This window comes from Suricata suricatta, chromosome 17 (assembly GCF_006229205.1).
Source record: "Suricata suricatta isolate VVHF042 chromosome 17, meerkat_22Aug2017_6uvM2_HiC, whole genome shotgun sequence".
Lineage (NCBI taxonomy): Eukaryota > Metazoa > Chordata > Mammalia > Carnivora > Herpestidae > Suricata > Suricata suricatta.
This window is the reverse complement of record NC_043716.1, coordinates 25,470,619-25,489,652: the sequence shown is the minus strand read 5'-3', so window position 1 is coordinate 25,489,652 and position 19,034 is coordinate 25,470,619. Positions and strand designations below refer to the sequence as shown.

The 19,034-nt window shown below is 39.8% G+C and overlaps 1 protein-coding gene across 2 annotated transcripts in view; it reads right to left on the bottom strand.

The window, feature by feature from the left end:
- Nucleotides 1-1,782: 1,782 nt before the first annotated feature.
- Nucleotides 1,783-19,034, bottom strand: part of TUBD1 (tubulin delta 1) — a 30,104-nt gene continuing 12,852 nt past the window's right edge. For both annotated transcript variants that reach the window (XM_029928991.1, XM_029928990.1), the window contains exons 6-9: nucleotides 16,933-17,097; nucleotides 7,322-7,462; nucleotides 3,827-4,010; nucleotides 1,783-2,084 (exon numbers count right to left, since the gene is read on the bottom strand). In XM_029928991.1, coding sequence (XP_029784851.1) covers nucleotides 1,982-2,084; nucleotides 3,827-4,010; nucleotides 7,322-7,462; nucleotides 16,933-17,097 — 593 coding nt within the window. In that variant the 3' untranslated portion in view covers nucleotides 1,783-1,981. The remainder of the gene's footprint in view (nucleotides 2,085-3,826; nucleotides 4,011-7,321; nucleotides 7,463-16,932; nucleotides 17,098-19,034) is intronic.

Below are 19,034 nucleotides of genomic sequence, written 5' to 3'. Positions count from 1 at the left end.
CTCAGAACCAGCTTAACCCCTGGTGAGGTTACAGATCTTCATTCATGCTGGTTCACCTAGGGAAATTGTTTGTCTCTGGATGTCTTCAATGGAAAACAATTAGTTGTAACTTTATTTTGTAAAAAATATTACCTGATTATTTCTCAAGTACACTTGGGTTAACAAAATGCAGCACAGGGGTGTGCCTTTTAGCAGCTGAACAGACCACTTTTTACATTCCTTAGAAATAAGATATGGCTCAGTATTTTAAATCATAGCAACAGTTGATAAGAAAAACAGCAAAAAGGTAATCATTTCCATATGGAAAGAAAAGGAAAAAAACAGTGAAGCTGTGAACTGTCATTTTTCCATATAAAAATAAATCACCACTGGTAGATTTGGCAGAAAGGGCAAATGTTCTTATTTATTTCCCATTTTACATGTGTTAATACATTGCATGATATGTGTTTTATTGAAAAACACAATTATCCTCAAACTCAGTTGCCAATTTCCAAGTGTGTTTTGTTCTACTTAGTGAAATCCACGTTTGTGTCAATTTCATCAAGAACAGGACAGTATCTCCTTGCTGATAATTTTCTCAACTTCATAAAATTTGGTGAAGTTCTTACACATTTTACTAAAAAGCATTATCGTACAAATCAGATAATTACCTGTAAGTAATCTGAAAACACTAGTTGTTGAATAAAATCAGTTTCTGTTCTTGCATTTCAAGATTTAAAAGAAAAACTGACCCAGTTTTCTGATGGCTAGAAAATTTAATAAAAACAAACGTTTACTTACTTTTGTACGAAAGCATGATATACATTTATTGACAAAATCTGATATTTATTTTTAAATAGCTGCTTAACACGGAAAATCTTACCCTGTTAATAGAATATGTTCATACTCTAACATTTGACAATAGCTCCCTCTTGTGGTTAAAAGCATTCACTTCAGAGGTGAACACAACACTACTACAATTCTTAAGCTTAAAATCGTGCAGTGTAAGTTTAGCTCATATTTAGTGAATCCTTTTTGGAATAAAGAAAACATAGAAAAAGAATATTCCAGGGCACCTGAGTGGCTCAGTCAGCTAAGCATCTGACTTTGGCTCAGGTCATGATCTCACGATTCATGGGTTTGAGCCCTGCATGGGGCTCTGTGCTGACTGCTCGGAGCCTGGAGCCTGCTTCAGATTCTGGGTCTCTCTGCTCTCCCCCATTCATGCTCTGTCTCTCTCTCTCCAAAATAAATAAACATTTAAAAAATTTTTTTTTAATTTAAAGAATTTATAAAGGAAAAATATATTCCCCTTTTTTGGATAGTTCCAGAGTTCCAACATGTCAGCAAAGTGTTTCCAAATTTATTGAAGCACCAATTTTTTCCTTACAAATGAAAATATCACGTAAGTGTTTTCATTGAAAACATACTATTTTACATTTATTTTTATTACAAAAAATTTTAAGTTTGTTTGTTCAAGTAATCTGTACATCCAGCACGGGGCTCGGACTCATGACCCCCAGACCAAAAGTTGCATGCTTTTCCGACTGAGCCAGCCAGGCACCTCGAAAACATGCTATTCTCCATTTAAAAGGTTTTCCTCCAGGAGTGCATGGGTGACTCAGTTGGTTAAGGTCTGACTCTTGGTTTTGGCTCAGGTCGTGATCTCACAGTTTGTGAGTTCAAGCCCTATATGGGCTCTGTGCTGACAAAGCAGGATTTTCTTTCTCTCCCCCTCCCCTGTCCCTACCTCCCCCCAACTCACACACACTCTCTCTAAAAATAAATAAAATAAACTTAAAAAAAGGTTTTCCTTCTTTTCTTTTATTATCATTCTAGTTAACATATCCAGTATAAAGGCTTTCTTCCTTCCTGCTGCCAAAGGAAACAGCATTCGCCTTTGGTACTTTAGCAGGTAGGGATCTGAACACCTTTCTGAGAAAGTACTGAAAAGTGGTTAGCCCCAAAATGTCCTAAGGTACTTTTTCTCCCTTGCTGGAGATCAGACATTGCAGTAACTGGCAACAACCTGTTCTAACAACGTGAAACTGTCCAAAAAGTCCTCTTCTTCAATTCCAAATTTTGTGTACTGATGAATGTAGGCTCTGGTGAAAGAAACAGAAAATGTGAAATTAAAAAAAAACTCAAGACAAATGAGTAACTCCTAAAATCAAACCATAAATAGAACTGTCCCAGTTCATGAAAATTGAAGATGGCAGAATCCCTTAAATGTTTTCTATTTGCTTCAATGTTTATTCCAAAGATTAGGAAACTTTGAAAGTTTATGTCAAGCTCCCTGCCTCTTCAATATCCAAGAGCGTGACGAGAAGAAGCATATAGGAGAAAGAAGGATGTTCAGATTTGGTTATCCAACCGAGCACACACTCAACACCCGACAGAGATGACTGGGTTCAATATAAACTCTACAAAGTGCCTGAGAATTTTTACCTAAGGCTTGAAACACATTAATCCAGTTCTAGGAGTGAAGTGAAGTCTCCCAAGTATTTTTCAGACAATGTTTAATTTGCAGTTATGCCAGGTGGTCCTTGTAATACGCCGAACCCTCTGAATGTTCTGAGGCAGGAGCAATATTAAGAAGAATGTCAGGGGCAGACATGGATTAATCGATGTAAGAATGGTTGCTGCTGTTTAAGGGAGCTGGAAGAGAGCACTACCAGAAAAGGACAGAGTTCACTGTCCTTTGGGATGGGGCTTGTGGAATAGCCATGTGCTGGAAGTGCGGGGAGGGCCTCGGGAATCCTGGATAATCAAAGTAGAGGCCTTGCCGATTAATATGAGGAATTCTGCTTGATAAGTAATTGTGGTAGAGGTCAGGAGACCTGATAACTCATTTCTTAGGATCAAGCAGACATTTCCTATTGGCAAATGGAGTTAAACTTGCAATGTTTCTTGCTGAACAAGATCAGGATCCCTTCCATTCTTCTAAGGATCTTATTTTGGAATACTTTTATTGTGTCCCAGCCTTATAACGAAATTTCCACTTTAACTTCATTTCATTTGGAAACTACTCCTTTAGTCCACAAGACTTAACAGCAATGTGGTAGGTATTTTTACGTGATTATCTGGCTTAATCCTTGCTACATATCCTCTCAGTTTGGACCCATTGTGCAGAAAAGGAAATGATGCCTGAAGTAACATGACCGAATTTCAAAGTTAGCCATGTTGTAGATTGAATGTTTGCATTCCCCCCAAATTCATACATCAAAATCCTAACCCCACGGTGATGATGGTATTAGGAGTTGAGGCCTTTGGGAGGCGATAGGTCATGAGGGTGGAGCCCTCATGAATGGGATCAGTGCCCTTTTAAAAGAGGCCCTTGAAAGGTCTTTGCCCCTTTGGCCATTTGAGGACACAGGGAAAGACACCACCTATGAACCAGGAAGTAGGCCTTCAATAGATATCAAACCTGCCAGCACCATTTAATCTTAGACTTCCTAGCCTCTAGAACTGTAAGAAATAATTTTCTGTTGTTTATAAGATACCCAGTCTATGCTATTTTCGTTAGAGCAAATCAAACAGACTAAGACATTCCAGATCCTGCTTTGTGTTTTAAGATATTATAAGCTACAGAGCAGAAAGGCTTGCACATTTCTGGGCACCTGGGTGGCTCAGTCGGATAAGCATCTGACTTTTGATTTTGGTGTAGGTCATGATCTTTCAGTTTGTGAGATGGAGCCCCACGTCAGGATTTGTGCTGAGGGCACGGAGCCCGCTTGGGATTCTCTCTCTCTCTCCCGCCCCTTCTCTGCTCACATACTCTCTCTCTCAAAATAAATACATAAATAAATAATAAAAAGGAAGCTTTGTAGATTTATTTTCTACTTACTTTGAAGCAAACATATTCCATGCTTTGCCCACAATCGTATCAAGTGGTTTTAGTAAGAACTGGCTATTGCTGACCAATGCCGCTGACTTCTCATATTTGCGAAATGCTCGCTGGGTTTTCCACGCACTGAAAGCATTAACAGGTGCTAACCAAGAAGTATAGAGCTCTGGATCTTTAAATCCTCCTAGAGTAAAACAACATTAAGCCACTGTTCACACCAAAAATCATTAATTTTGGAAACAAATTAATAAACAGATTTTTCTTATTTAACCAGAAATCTATTGCTTTACCCTAGTTTTTTTTTTTAATTTTTTTTAATGTTTTATTTATTTTTGATACAGAGAGAGACAGAGCATGAGAAGGGGACGGGGAGAGAGAGAAGGAGACACAGAACCGGAAGCAGGCTCCAGGCTCTGAGCTAGCTGTCAGCACAGAGCCTGACGTGGGGCTCAAACCCATGAATGTGAGATCTGACCTGAGCCGAAGTCAGAGGCTTAACTGACTAAGCCACTCAGGCGCCCCTGCTTTACCCTAGTTTTATAGTTCTTTTGGATAAATGATCCATAGTCATTGTAAAAAAAAAAAAGTAGTAATACACACCATTCAGAAAAGTATTAAGAAGAAAATTTAAAAGTCAACCGAACAGGGGCGCCTGGGTGGCTCAGTTGTTAGCATCCGACTTCGGCTCAGGTCATGATTTCATGGTTTGTGAGTTCGAGCCCCACATTGGGCTCTGTGCTGACAGAGCAGAGCCTGGAGCCTGTTTCAGATTCTGTGTCTCCTCTCTCTGTCTCTGTCTCTGTCTGTCTCTCTCTTTCTGTGTCTCTGCCCTCCCTCCCTTGCTCGCACTCTGTCTCTCTCTCAAAAATAAATAAACATTTAAAAAATTAAAAAAAAAAGTCAACTGAACAGGTAAAATTTCACCATCCAAAAAGATCATGAACATTTTGTTGACCCTCTTGATTATATAATTTTACACACATGCTGTTCTGTAATCTGTGTTCACCAATATATTGTGAACCTCTTTTTCATGTCAATAAATATCATTCATATTTAGAGACTTGTTATGTGATTATACCATAATTTATTTGACACATTTCCTACTGTTGGACATTTAGATTGTTCACGCATTTTTGTGTGAAAGATATTGCTGTTAATATCTTTGCAAGAACACCTCTCTGTACCTATGTCATTTGTTGTGGGTAAATTTTTGGAAGTTTGATTACTTTATATATCCTCTTATTAATTCTCTTAATTTAAAATCTAAAATGAAGACTAAGAAGAAAAAGTTCTGAGGTAGGAGAAAATATACCATCTGATGGACCTGGAGGGGCACCTGGGTGGCTCAGTCGGTTAAGCGTCCGACTTCGGCTCAGGTCATGATCTCACAGCTCATGAGTTCGAGCCCTGCATTGGGCTCTGTGCTGACAGCTCAGAGCCTGGAGCCTGTTTCCAATTCTGGGTCTCCCTCTCTGTCTCCCTGCCCTTCTCCAACTCGCGATCTCTCTCTCAAAAAAAAAAAAAGATGGACTTGGAATGGTCTCTCTTGTCACTTTTCTCCTAAGGTGTATTGCAGGGACTAGATTATTTGGTTTTCTTTATGTCATAGCTAGAAGCAGCGAATTGATACTGCTAAAATTATCAAATAAGGATAATACAAACCTGGAAATTCACCATAGAAACACAAACTAATAAGAGTACTGCTCTTTGAACTTCTGAAAATTTTATAACAAGATGCTTGTCACAGAGACCCTAGTTGTGCTATATAACTTGTTCTTCCCTTCTTTTGTAACAGAACCCAATTTTTTTTAATTTAAGATTTTATTGAATCCACCTTTGAGTACATCTTATAAAATTAGGTGAAGTGATATGGGAAGCATGCATAATGTAACTGTAATTTTTTTAAAGTATGGGTTTATTCTTATTTTGTTTTGTTTTGTTTTTAAATATTCATTGTCAAATTGGTTTCCATACAATACCCAGAGCTCTTCCCCACAAGTGCCCTCCTCCATCACCACCACCTCTTTTCCCCCCTGCCCCTTCCCCTTCAACCCTCAGTTCATTTTCAGTATTCAATAGTCTCTCAAGTTTTGCATCCCTCTCTCTCCCCAACTCTCTTTCCCTCTTCCCCTCCCCCTGGTCCTCCATTAGCAGAACCCCCCAATTTTAACTGTGCTTATGACACCCTTGAAGCTAGGTGTAGCCCATGATTCAGTCCCAATCAAAGGTATTCAAACATGAGTGTGGTGTGTGACCCTAGGAAAAGGCAGCGTCCCCTCCTTTGTTCATTGCTACGTGATTTGATGGTTGAAGCTCAAACAGATGTCTTGGACTTTAAGGAGGAAGCCATGGGACATCTGGGTGGCTCAGTCAGTTGAGTGTCCCACTTTATGATCTCAGGGTTTGTGAATTCGAGCCCCGTGTCAGGCTCTGTGCTGACAGCTCAGAGCCTGAAGCCTGCTTCGGATTCTGTGTCTCCCTCGCTCTCTGCCCTTCCCCACCTATGCTCCTTCTCTCTCTTTCAAAACTAAATAAACATTAAAAAACATTTTTTTAAACCAGGAGGAAGCCATAAGATAAGGATAGAAAAAATTAAATCTGGGTCTTGTTTCAACCACTTCTATTTTTGGTGTCCAATTACATATTACTGACACAATGGTTACATTTTGCTACTAAAACACATGGTTATTAGTTTCTTTTCTTTAAAAATAAATTTAGGTGGGTGCCTGGGTGGCTCAGTTGGTTGAGTGTCTGACTTCGGCTCAGGTCATGATCGCACAGTTCATGGGTTTGAGCCCTGCGTTGGGCTCTGTGCTGGCAGCTGGGAGCCTAGCACCTGCTTCAGATTCTGTGTCTCCCTCTCTGCCCCTCCCCTGCTTGTGCTCTGTCTCTCCAAAATAAATAAACGTTAAAAATTAAAATAAATAAATAAATAAAATAAAAATAAATTCAAGGACTTCTTTCCTAATTTTTTTCAACCTTTATTTGTTTTCTGAGAGAGAAAGAGAGACAGCAAGCAGGGGAGGGGCGGAGAGGGAGGGAGACAGAATCTGAAGCAAATTCCAGGCTCTGAGCTGTCCACACAGAGTCTAATATAGGGCTTGAACTCACGAACCGTGAGATCATGACCTAAGCCAAAGTTGAATGCTTAACTGACTGAGCCACTCAGGCACCTCCGGGGACTTCCTTTTAAAAAACAAAACAGGGGCGCCTGGGTGGCTCAGTTGGTTAAGCCTCCGACTTTGGCTCAGGTCAGATCTCATGTTCGTGGGTTCGAGCCCCGTGTCAGGCTCTAGGGTGACAGCTAGCTCAGAGCCTGGAGCCTGCTTCTGGTTCTGTGTCTCCTTCTCTCTCTGCCCCTCCCTCTCTCATCCTCTGTCTCTCTCTGTATCAAAAATAAATAAAACATTAAAAAAAAAACAAAAAACCCCAAAACCGTGTATCATGTACATGTGCAAAATGTACATCTTAATTTTCACCTTCACTTCCACTTACCCAGATCTGCACTGTGCACATCTTTCCCACGAAGGATGACCAAGTTAGCAATGGAAGTGTTAAAATGAAGCTCCCTGTTGAGAGATACTTTACCAAGAGGAGGAAGTCCTGATAAAGGAGGCCGAACCTGCCAATTAATACCTACCAAAGGAAAAAAAAAACAAGAACTTTTATAAACCACTTTGAGCAACAAGAGAAATATGTATTATGGCATGTATGTTTTACATATATTTTTATTTGACAAGTAAAAGTTGTTTTTTCTACTAAATGTTTAAAAATTCCTATCTGGTTGACCTAAAATGATTCAAACTACTCAGTCCCAGGAAAGGAATGAAATACTCTTCATAGAGTGCTCAAGGACGGTGGTCAGTGTGGACAATGGATTTCTACGCAGGAATAAAAAGAAACCACTATACACATAACAAACAACATGGACACATCTCGAGACCATTATGCTCAGTGAAACAAGTTTGACTCAAAAAATTACGTACTGGATGTTTCCATTTACAGGACATCTTGAAGAGGCTAAACCATGGGAACAAAATTCAAATCAGAAGTTGCCAGAGGCTGGAGTGGAGAGAAGACACTACCTACAAAGGAGCATGAAGGAACTTTTTGGAATGCAGAAATACTCTACCTCAGTTGTCACACAGGTTACTAGAAGTTTGTCAAAATTCATAGAACTATACACCTAAAAATGGTGAACTTTACACACCTGTATGTGGATTGAGTAAACAAAAGAAAAATGTTACGGGCTGTAGAAACACAACACAAAAATAGGATTGAAAATTGACTGGTCATAGGGAAATGTTCAGAAAATACTTTTTTAAAATTTATCTTTTTCTTAAATGTTTGTTTATTTTTTAGAGAGAGTGTGAGCAGGGGAGGTACAGAGAGAGAACGGGACAGAGGATCCAAAAGAGGGCTCTGTGCTGACAGCAACGAGTCCAATGCAGGGCTTGAACTCGTGAACTGTGAGATCATGACCTGAGCTGAAGTCAGACACTCAAACGACTGAGCCGTCCAGATGCCTGTAAGAAAATACTCTTAATTTTTTTTTTAATTTTTTAAATTTTTTTTTTTTTGATACAGAGAGAGACAGAGCATGAAAGGGGGAGGGTCAGAGAGAGAGGGAGACACAGAACCAGAAGCAGGCTCCAGGCTCTGAGCTAGCTGTCAGCACAGAGCCCGATGCGGGGCTCGAACCCACGAACGTGAGATCTGACCTGAGCCGAAGCCGGAGGCCCAACTGACTGAGCCACCCAGGCGCCCCTGTAAGAAAATACTCTTAACTATACACAGGATAGCGATAAAATTCAGTGTTCATAACAGATTGATTTTCAGCAAAAAGAAAAATGTAACAAACCAAAAATTTTGGCATGCTGAACTCAGTAAGAAGATAAGCCAATTTAAAAATGGAAAAGATGTTTGAATAAACATTTTACCAAAAAAGATAAACAAATTTAACAAGGACATGAAAAGATGCTCGACATTAGGAAAATACAAATTAAGGGGTATGTGGGTGGCTCAGTCCGTTAAGTGTCTGCCTCTAGACTTTGGCTCAAGTCAGGATCTCAGAGTTTGTGACACCGAGCTCCACACTGGGCTCTGTGCTGATAATGCGGAACCTGCTTGGGATTCTCCCACTCCCTCTATCTGTACCCTCCTCTGCTCTCTTTCTCTCCCAAAATAAGTAAGTAAACAAACACTAAAATGCAAATTAAGGGGTGCCTGGGCAGCTCAGTAGGTTGGGTTCGATTTTGGCTCAGATCATGATCTCGTGGTTCTTGAGTTCTAGCCCGGTGACAGGCTCTGTGCTGACAGCTCAGAGCCAAGAGCCTGCTTCAGATTCTGCATCTCCCTTTCTCTCTGCTCCTACCCTGCTCGCATTCTCTCTCTTTCTCTCTCTCTCAAAAATAAACATTATAAATTTTTTAAAATCCAAATTGAAACCACAAGGAGACACTACTTCATACCTATGAGAACGGCTATAATCAAGAAGACTAACAATGTCAGATGTTGGCAAGGATGTGGAAAATCTGAAATCCTCTTAAACTGTTGATGGGAATGTAAAATGTTGCAGCTAGTTTGGAAAAGAGTTAAGCAGTTTTACAAAATGTTAAACACACACTTATCTTTTGACCCAGTAATGCCACCCCTAAGTCTATAATCAAGAGATTGATGGGGCGCCTGGATGGCTTAGTCGGTTGAGCGTCTGACTTTGGCTCAGGTCATGATCCTGTGGTTTGTGGGTTTGAGCCCTACATTGGAGTTGCTCCTCTCAGCATGGAGCCCACTTTGAATCCTCTGCCCTTTTCTGTCTGCCCCTCCCCCATTCCTACTCTATCTCAAAAATAAAAACATCAAAAAAGTTTAAAAAAAAGATTCAAAACATGTGTACACAAAAACTTGTACACAGAGGGATGCAAAACTTGAGACTATTGAATGCTGAAAATGAACTGAGAGTTGAAGGGGAAGGGGGAGGGGGGAAAAGAGGTGGTGGTGATGGTGGAGGGCACTTACGGGGAAGAGCACTGGGTGTTATATGGAAAACAATTTGACAATAAAATATTATGAAAAAAAAACCCAAAAAACAAAAACAAAAACTTGTACACAAATGCACACAGCAGCATTATTCATAACAAATACAAAGTGAAAACAAGCCAAATGATAGTCAACTGTTGGACATCTAAACAGAATGTGATATGTCCATCTGATGGAATACTACTCAGCAAAACAAAAGATGGAACTACTCATATATAATACAGTGTGGGTGAACCTCAAAGGCATTGAGCGAAAATGAGGAGACCCAAAAGACTCCATGTTGTATAATTTCACTTGCATGATATGTCCAAAATAGGCACATCTATAAAGACAGAAAATACACCAGTGGCTGTTTGGGATTAGGGATAAAAATGGGAGCTGACTGCAAAATGAATGTAAGAAACTTTCCGGAGTGATGGGAATGCTCTACAACTGGCTTGTGATGTGGCTGCACAACTCTGCAAAATCATGAAAAACAACCACTGACTGTACACTCATCATAGGCGAAGTCTATGGTATGTAAATCACACCTGAGTAAAACTATTTAAAAATTTATGACATGCTGTAAAAGCTGTACTTGTTAGATAACTCATCGCTCTATATTACTCAGAAATGAAAGGTAATAAACTATCTAAAAGTTACAAAAATAAAAAAGAAATGAAGCCATTCCAAAGTTAGGCCCTTGAAAAACTAATGTGCAAAAAGTGAAAAGGGAAAAGTTAAGCAAATAAAATTTAAAATGGGAAGAGAAGTAACCAATTAAAGCATTATCAGAAATAAAAATAAATCCCAGATGGGTTAAAATTTAAATATTCAACATAAAACTCTAAAAAATACTGGGGGATACTAAAGAATATTTTATATCTGGGGCAAGGCACAGAAACTATAACAAAGGAAAATATTCGGATTTGCTGACATAAAAATGTAAAACCTCCATGTGATGAAAAATACCATACAAAAGACAAAAATGATGGACAAAAATATTTGAAACCTGTGTAACAGAAAAGGGTATAAATCCATAATATTATATTTCTTTCCATCTTAGACACTACGGATTATAAGAAAAAAAGTCAAATTATGTCAATTATTCACTTAGATTATTAAATTTTATACTTATTGAAAGAGTTAGAGTAAATTAGGTTTAGATTTTTAAAAATTATATCGTTCTTGAGCAGCCATAAAAAGTACATGTAACAAAATTGGCTGAAGTTTTCCTAAGATGTTTTCACATTCAGTGACTTTATCACTTTTTGACTCAGCATTAATGATGCCAATGTTTTTTCACCCATTATTATTCCCTGTCCCTCCAGAACATCTTTAAGGGAACCCATGAAAACACGAAGTCCCTGGCTCCTAAAGTCGCCTTGCTCTCCCGTAGGGCACCACTGCCTTTGACTCCTGGTCAAGGAGTGTTGTTACACTTGCCTGTTCCGCATGAGAACTGTCTCTTCTGTATTGTAGCATAACCCTAACGGTCTATTTTCTGGAGAGGATATGATTGAGGGTCTCTGGTCTGGAGATCACAAGGCAGAGTTCAGGGTAAGGTACATACTGAAGCCAGAGAGATCAAGCACAACCCAGAAAAACCATGACTCCTCCCCTCCACTCTCCCCAGATCCCTTGGGCTTGGTCTAAATCTTCTGAACAGAACATTCAACACAGGAGACAGGCAGAGAATATTCAGGATGACAAGTATACCCTGGTTGGAGAGGGCAAAAAGTCTAGATTGAAGGACAGATGGCTTTAGGAGAGATTCTTAAAGAAGATGAAACTGATACAATATTTGAACTTATCAAGAAAAAATTAGGGATGCCTGGCTGGCTCAGTCAATTGAGCATCCAACTCCTGGTTTTGGCTCACAGTTAGTGATTTCCCACATCAGGCTCTGTGTTGACAGTGCAGAGCTCACTTGGGATTCTCTGTCTCTCTCTTTCTCTCTCCCTGTTCCCCGCTCATACTCTGTCTCTCTCAAAAATAAATAAATAAACATGTTTTTAAAAAGCTCTTAGGGTGTTTCTAATATAAAACTAGATTTGGAAACCATGTTTTTAAAAAAAATATTAGGGATGCCTGGCTGGCTCAGTCAGTGGGACATGTGATTCTCTATCTTGGGGTTCTGAGCTCGAGTCCATGTTGGATGTAGAGATTACTTAAAAAAAAATAAAAGAACATCTTTTTAAAAAAAGAAAAAAATTAGGTAAGTACAGAAACATTTATTCAACTCAGGGTTGAATAACTTATAGGTACATAGAAAAAGTAAGCAAACAAGAAAACAAGGCAATTATTAACCCCAAAGAAAATAAAAAGCGATACAGGAGAGAAAAAGTAATTACAGGATACTACAAGGCTCAGCTATGAATAGCATTTAGTTGGTCGTGACAATGTAAGCTGAATACTGCTTTAACCCAATGATGACACTACTATGTTGGAAGGATGGGAAGACAGACGGGTGTTTGCAGGGTTTACATTGTAGGAAAAAGTTAAATCCTAACCTTCTACATTTTGGAAGTAAACAGGTAATACCTAAACAATTGAAAATCAATAGATGGCCATGAATAGATAAAAACGGTAAAAAAAAAAAACAAGCAAAAAAAGTTTTGAAAATGGTTGCTCCTGGGAAGGAGAAGATCCAGGAATTTTATGGAATGACTGTTTTAACAACTGGCTTTGTAGAATGACTTGACCCTTTAACCTATGTGCATATAACAAATTATGAGGCATACACAGTAGAAAACTATGCAGCTCTTAAAAAGAATAAGGTATGTCCAAATTTAATGAATTGGAAAGGCCACAAAATATTGTTATATTGAAAAAAAGCTGTAGAACAAAAAATACATAGAATGTGATGCCACTTTTATTTTTTAAAAATTTATGTTTATTTATTTTTGAGAGAAGACAGAATGTAAGCAGCAAAGGAGTAGAGAGAGAGGGAGACACAGAACCGGAAGCAGGCTCCAGGCTCCGAGCTGTCAGCACAGAGACTGATGCGGGGCTTGAACCCACGAACCGTGAGATTATGACCTGAGCCAAAGTCAGATGCTTAGCTGACTGAGCCACCCAGATGCCCCTTTTTTAATTTTTTAAAAGTTTACTTATTTATATTAGAGAGAGAGGGTGGAAGGGGAGTAGAAAGAGAGGGAGAGCGGGAGAAACCCAAGCAGACTCCACACTGTCCGTGCAGAGCCCCACGCAGGGCTCAATTTCACAAACCCGTGAGACCATGACCTGAACCAAAATCAAGAGTCAGACACTTAACCAACTAAGCCACCAGTGCATGCCAAGCATGCCACTCTTGATCTTGGGTTTGTGATATTGAGCCCCATGTTGAGGGTAGAGTTTATTTAAAATAAACAAACAAAATTATAATTTAGCTTGACTCAGAGAGCTAAGCCAAAAGCCATGAAAAATTATTCCTAGACCTTATATTTTAATCAGGAAACTGCCAGGATGTGCCCTGTTAAATTGTTATGGACCCATAACTTCTTTGTGCCTTCCATTTCCCCCTTTCTAAGGGGGCTGTCACCAGTTATGCTATGCCTGATCCACCATGGCCTACTGATTGGAGGCAGGGGGAAGAACTATACTCAAAGAGCTGTACTCAAAAAATCTTACCTGAGGATTGTAAATCCATACCTGGACCTGCTTTTAGATGATAAGATTCTAGAATTTAGCCTGACATGCTACAGGGATATAACTTTTGGAGCTTTGTGAGGGGTTAAGTTGATCTTCATATGGGAAGACCTGATTTAATAAAGGACAGAGGGTGGAGAGTGGTAGCCAGCCTCCACGATGAATGCCACTAATCTTCCCTCCCGGTGCTGAAGTCCTTGTATGGTCCCCTCCCACATGGCACAGGGCTGACCTTAATAACCGAGAGGATGGTGTAGAAATGATATCATGTGGCGGCACCTAACTGGCTCAATCAGAAGAGCATGTGACTCCTGGTCTCAGGATTGTGAGTTAAAGCCCCACATTGTGGGTAAAGATTACTTAAATAAAAATAAAACTAGGGGCACCTGGGTGGCTCAGTCTGTTAAGTATCTGATTCTTGATTTCGGCTCAGGTCATGATCTCACAATTAGTAGGATCGAACCCCACAGAGGGCTCTATGCTGACAGTGCGGAGTGTCTCTCTTCCTCTCTCTCTCTCTGATCCTCCCCTGTTCATTTTCTTTTTCTCTCTCTCTGTCTCTGTCAAAATAAATAAACTTTAAAAATAAATAAATAAAACTAAAACTAAAAAAAAAAAAAAAATGGATGGCATCTGATTTCTAAAGCTAGGCCATAAAAGACATTGTAACTTCTGCCTGGCTCCCTGTGGGGTCAATCATTCTTTCTGTTGCTAGAACTATGGAAACAGATCCTTGGCTGATAGTGATATTAACAGGGTGGATCTTCAGAGGGCGTGGTCTGGTAATATACAAACATTTTTAAAGCTATTTGTTTCAACCTGGTGAGTATATAAATATATTTATTCATATTTATGCATATATGAAGATATTTATACGTTGAAAGCTCTACATATAACTGTGAAGAAATGTTGACACTCAGAGTCTTGCATAAGAAAATGACTAAGCAAACTGTGGTTTACTGACCTAAGAAAGCTCAGAGCAGTACATCCTATACTATACCCTGAGGAACAGTGTGTTCCTTGAGCTGTTAACAGGTATTACTAGAAAAACAGGTATTGAGGCCAAAAAATTTGGGAAGCATTACTTGAAGATGTGAACTTTCTATTTATCTCCAAACCTCAGGCACTATAATCTAAAGTCCATAAGGTTTCACTAGTAAGTAAATGTAGAAGAAGTCCACGTTCATATTACTGAAACCTAAGCTATTGTTATTTGTGGCAAAATATATGCTAGCAAAATAATCCATAGTAGTAATTCCTAGTTAAACAGGACAGACTGAACATCAGTTTGTCAGAAACAAGAAAAAAGAGGAGAGGAGAGGAGACAAAAGCAACACAACTTTGGAAGCTGGAAAGCAAGTGGACCAATCAGTGGTGACAGTGAGCAGGGGAAGCTTGACGTGTCCGCCTCCAGTGGAGAGGTCCTGGGGGCAGGCCGGCCACTTCCAAAAGAGGAAACAAGAGGTCGAAATATCTGTCTGAGGGGTGCCTGGGTGGCTCAGTGGGTTGAGCATCCGTCCCACTTCACCTCAGGCTATGATCTCATGGTTCATGAGTTTGAGCCCACATCTGCTGTGAGCACAGAGCCCACTTCAGATCCTGTGTCCCCTTAATTCTCTCTGCCTCTCCTCCATCTCTCCCATTCATGCTCTCTCTCAAAAATAAAATAAACTTAAAATAAATAGATAAAAAGTAAAAATAAAAATCTGTATGAAAAGCGGTAAGAACCCGAGACCCTTCCCCACTCCCTTCATTCTGAAATGCTTCTGCTCCAGAAGGGCTAAACCAGCGGGGCTCTGGCCTCAGTAAAACTATCTGCTGGGCCCTATGTTCCCAGCTCTGAAGATCCAACAGTACAAAACAGAATCCCTGCCCTAATAAAGCTTACATTCTACTGAGCTCAATGAAAGATCCACACTAAGGAGTTCCAGAATTCCAGAGACAAAAAGGAAATCCTAAAAGATTCAAGAGAAAAGAAAACAGGATTAGGATCAGATTGATGTGAGACTTCTCCGTGTGTGTGTGTGTGTGGGTGTGTGTGTATAGAGGAGGTATAAGAAGATTCAAGTCTCAGGGCGCCTGGATGGATCAGTCGGTTGGGTGTCCAACTTCGGCTCAGGTTATGACCTTGCAGTTTGTGGGTTCAAGCCCCACGTCAGGCTCTGTGCTGACAGCTCAGAGCCTGCAGCCTGCTTCAGATTCTGTGTCTCCCTCTCTCTCTGCCCCTCCCCCTGCTCACGCTCTGTCTCCCTCTGTCTCAAAAACAAACATTAAAAAAAAAAGATTCAAGTCTCAATTTCACATTAGGAAGGCAATTGGTAATTTATAAACCTGGAAATAAAATAAGTAATAAAATAAGCAAGATACTTAGAAATATGGAGGCAAATTCCAAAAGAAACAGCCAAAACCATTGAAAGTATTTTCATCAGGGTAGTAGAGAAGTATAGGACAGGAAATTGCTCTTTTTCTTATTATAAATACATACTGGACAATTACTTGGCTTTTTCTAAAAAAAATTTGAGATATAATTTACATACAATGCAAAGTAAAGATATAAGCACACACTTAGAGGAGTTTTGACTATTTGATTTTTTTTAAGTTTATTTATTTATTTTGAGAGAGAGAGTAAGTGACGGTGCACAAGCTGGGGAGGGTCAGAGAGAGAGAGAGAGAGAGAGAGAACCCCAAGCAGGCTTGGTGCTGTCAATGAGGGGCTCCTCTGACAAATCGTGAGATCATGACCTGAGCTGAAACCAAGAACCAAATGCTTAACCAACTGAGCCACCCAGGTGCGTCTTGACTATCTGATTAAAAAAAAAATGTTTTTTATGTTTATTTCTTTTTGAGAGACAGAGAGACAGAGAGACAGAGCATGAGTCGGGGAGGGGCAGGGGAGGAGGCAGAAATAGAATCTGAGGGAGAAATAGAAATAGAAGCTGTCAGCACAGAGCCTGAAGTGGGGCTCAAATTCACTAACTGTGAAATCGTCACTTGAACTGAAGTCAGACCCTTAACCAAGTAAGCTGCCCAGGTGCCGCAGACTGTTTGATTTTTTTAAAACTACGTTCATATATTACTTTGATAAAAATAAAATAAAATAGGGGCACTTGGCTGGCTCAGTCGGTTGAGTATGCGACTCTTGACCTCAGAGTGATGGGTGTGAGCTCCCTGTTGGGTGTAGAGATTACTAAAAATAAACAAATTAATTAATTAAACTTAAAAAAGTAAATGCCACACAAAGTATCTTCCATTTTTGGTTAATGAAACTGTGCAGTGAGTAAGCAGCCCTCCTGGGGTGTCCCTGTAAGCCCCGCAGGAACCTCCCAGACCAGAAGAAGGCACCACTGTTTCAAGTCGCCCGAGCCAGTTTGTGTGGAGAGCTCTGTGCAGGCTCTCTTCCCAGTGTGAGGTCTGCGTATTTTTAAAATACCGGTTACCTTCTTCCATTTTCGAATTAGAAATGAGCATCTGTCTCAGATGCTTGAGGAGGCCGGTCCAAGTAAACGTGCTGTAAGCCAGTGAGTTCTCACACATCTGAGGAATGTTACGAATACCCAGCATCTTGAATTCAGGATGGGGGACTAAACTTTCCATTAAGTCTCCTGTAAAGAAAAACAAACAAACAAACCTGGACTAAATTTTTAAATTCCACAATGTTTCCATTGACCTATACACAGCTATGGTTTGATGGTTTGGAAGGACCAATATATTTTCTCCTCCAAGGCCAGAATTGTTTAAATTTAAAAATGTAAATAATATTTCAGAGACAATGTCTATTTTGGTTCACATATTCGCTTCATTTTGGCGTTGATTTTAGCATGAGTGAGAAAACACACTTTGCCAGAAAGGAAACAAGAATGTAGAAGCTAAGACACTGGAAATGTGAACAAAATATGCAGCTACACCCCAGGATAAAGCACCAGAGCTTTATCATCATTCTGTATTCACTAAATATCCCTTTGGAAATCTGTCTAGATCTCTTATTTATTTTATCTGGTTAAATGATAAGCAGAACATGTTAAATCAAATTCTACTAAGGAAAGAAGACAAGATTAGTGAATCTAAAGATAGGCATATTCCTTTAGAAACTTAAATTCATAATGAAACAGGATTACAGAAAAAAGCTAATTTGTTTTGCATTCAGAGCTATTTTATAAATTTATAGAAAAAACTAGAAGAAAGAGAAAAATATATTACTATAACATGAAATATAAATTTTTTAACACTGAGTGCAAACTCATATCCTATATCCTAAGGAAAAGAACACATTTTGAAACAAACACTTACAAAGTGTTGCACAAATTGATATTATGGCTAGTGGCATTTCCTCTAAACATGAATTTTTTTAAATATTTATTTATTCATTTTGAGAGAGAGAGAGAGAGTGAACAAACGCACAAGTGGGGACGGGTCACAGAGAAGGGAAGACAGAATCCCAAGCAGGCTCAGCACCATCAGAGCAGAGCCCGATGTGGGGCTCAAACTCACAAACCATGAGATCATGACCTGAACTGAGATCAAGAGTTGGATGCTTAACTGACTGTGCCACCCAGGCCCCCCAAATATAAGAGTCCTTTAATGCAAAATACCTAGAGCTGTATTTCATTGCATAGTGCAAATAAATAATAGTCAACAAATATAACCTGAGCACTGACACATGAAGTATCATTCTTTAGAAAGATAATTAATGATCTACCTTTTTTGATTTTTTTTTGAGAGAGAGAGAGATCATGTGAGCAAAGGAGGGGCAGAGGGAGAGAGAGAGAGAGAATCCCAAGCAGGCTCCATGCTCAGTGCAGAACCCAACACAGAGCTCTATCTCAGGACCATGAGATCATGAACTGAGCCAAAATCAAGAGTTGGACACTCAAGCAACTGAGCCACCCAGACAACCCAACACATGAATTACTGTCACAATCTACTTTTCCCTCTAGCCTTCTTGTTCACCTACTCTCATTTTAACCACACCATGACCTTGTTGAGACCCTATTATGGACTGAAGGTGTGTACCCCCCCCCCGCCAAATTAATATATTGATATCCTAACCTCCAACAGGATGGTATGTAAGGGTGGAGCCCTCAGAAATGGGATTAGTGCCATCCTAAAAGAGGCCCCACAAGACCCTCTAGCACCTCATGCCATGTGAGGACACTGTGAGAAGATGGCCATCTAAGTACCAAGAAGCAGGCTCTCACTGTACCTACTGGTGCCTTGACCTTGGACTTTCTATGCTCCAGAACCATGAGAAATAAAGTTATGTGCTTTATAAGTCATTTAGTATATAGCACTTGTGTTATAGCAACTTAAATGGACTAAGACAAACTAATCAGTCTTCCCCTTGCTTCACTTTTTTTTTTTTAATGTTTTATTTATTTTTAAGAGACAGACACAGCGTGAGCAGGGGAGGGTCAGAGAGAGAGACAGACACAGAATCCGAAGACAGGCTCCAGGCTCTGAGCTAGCTGTCAGCACAGAGCCCGACGCAGGGCTCGAACCCACAAACTGTGAGATCATGCCCTGAGCTGAAGCCGGATGCTTA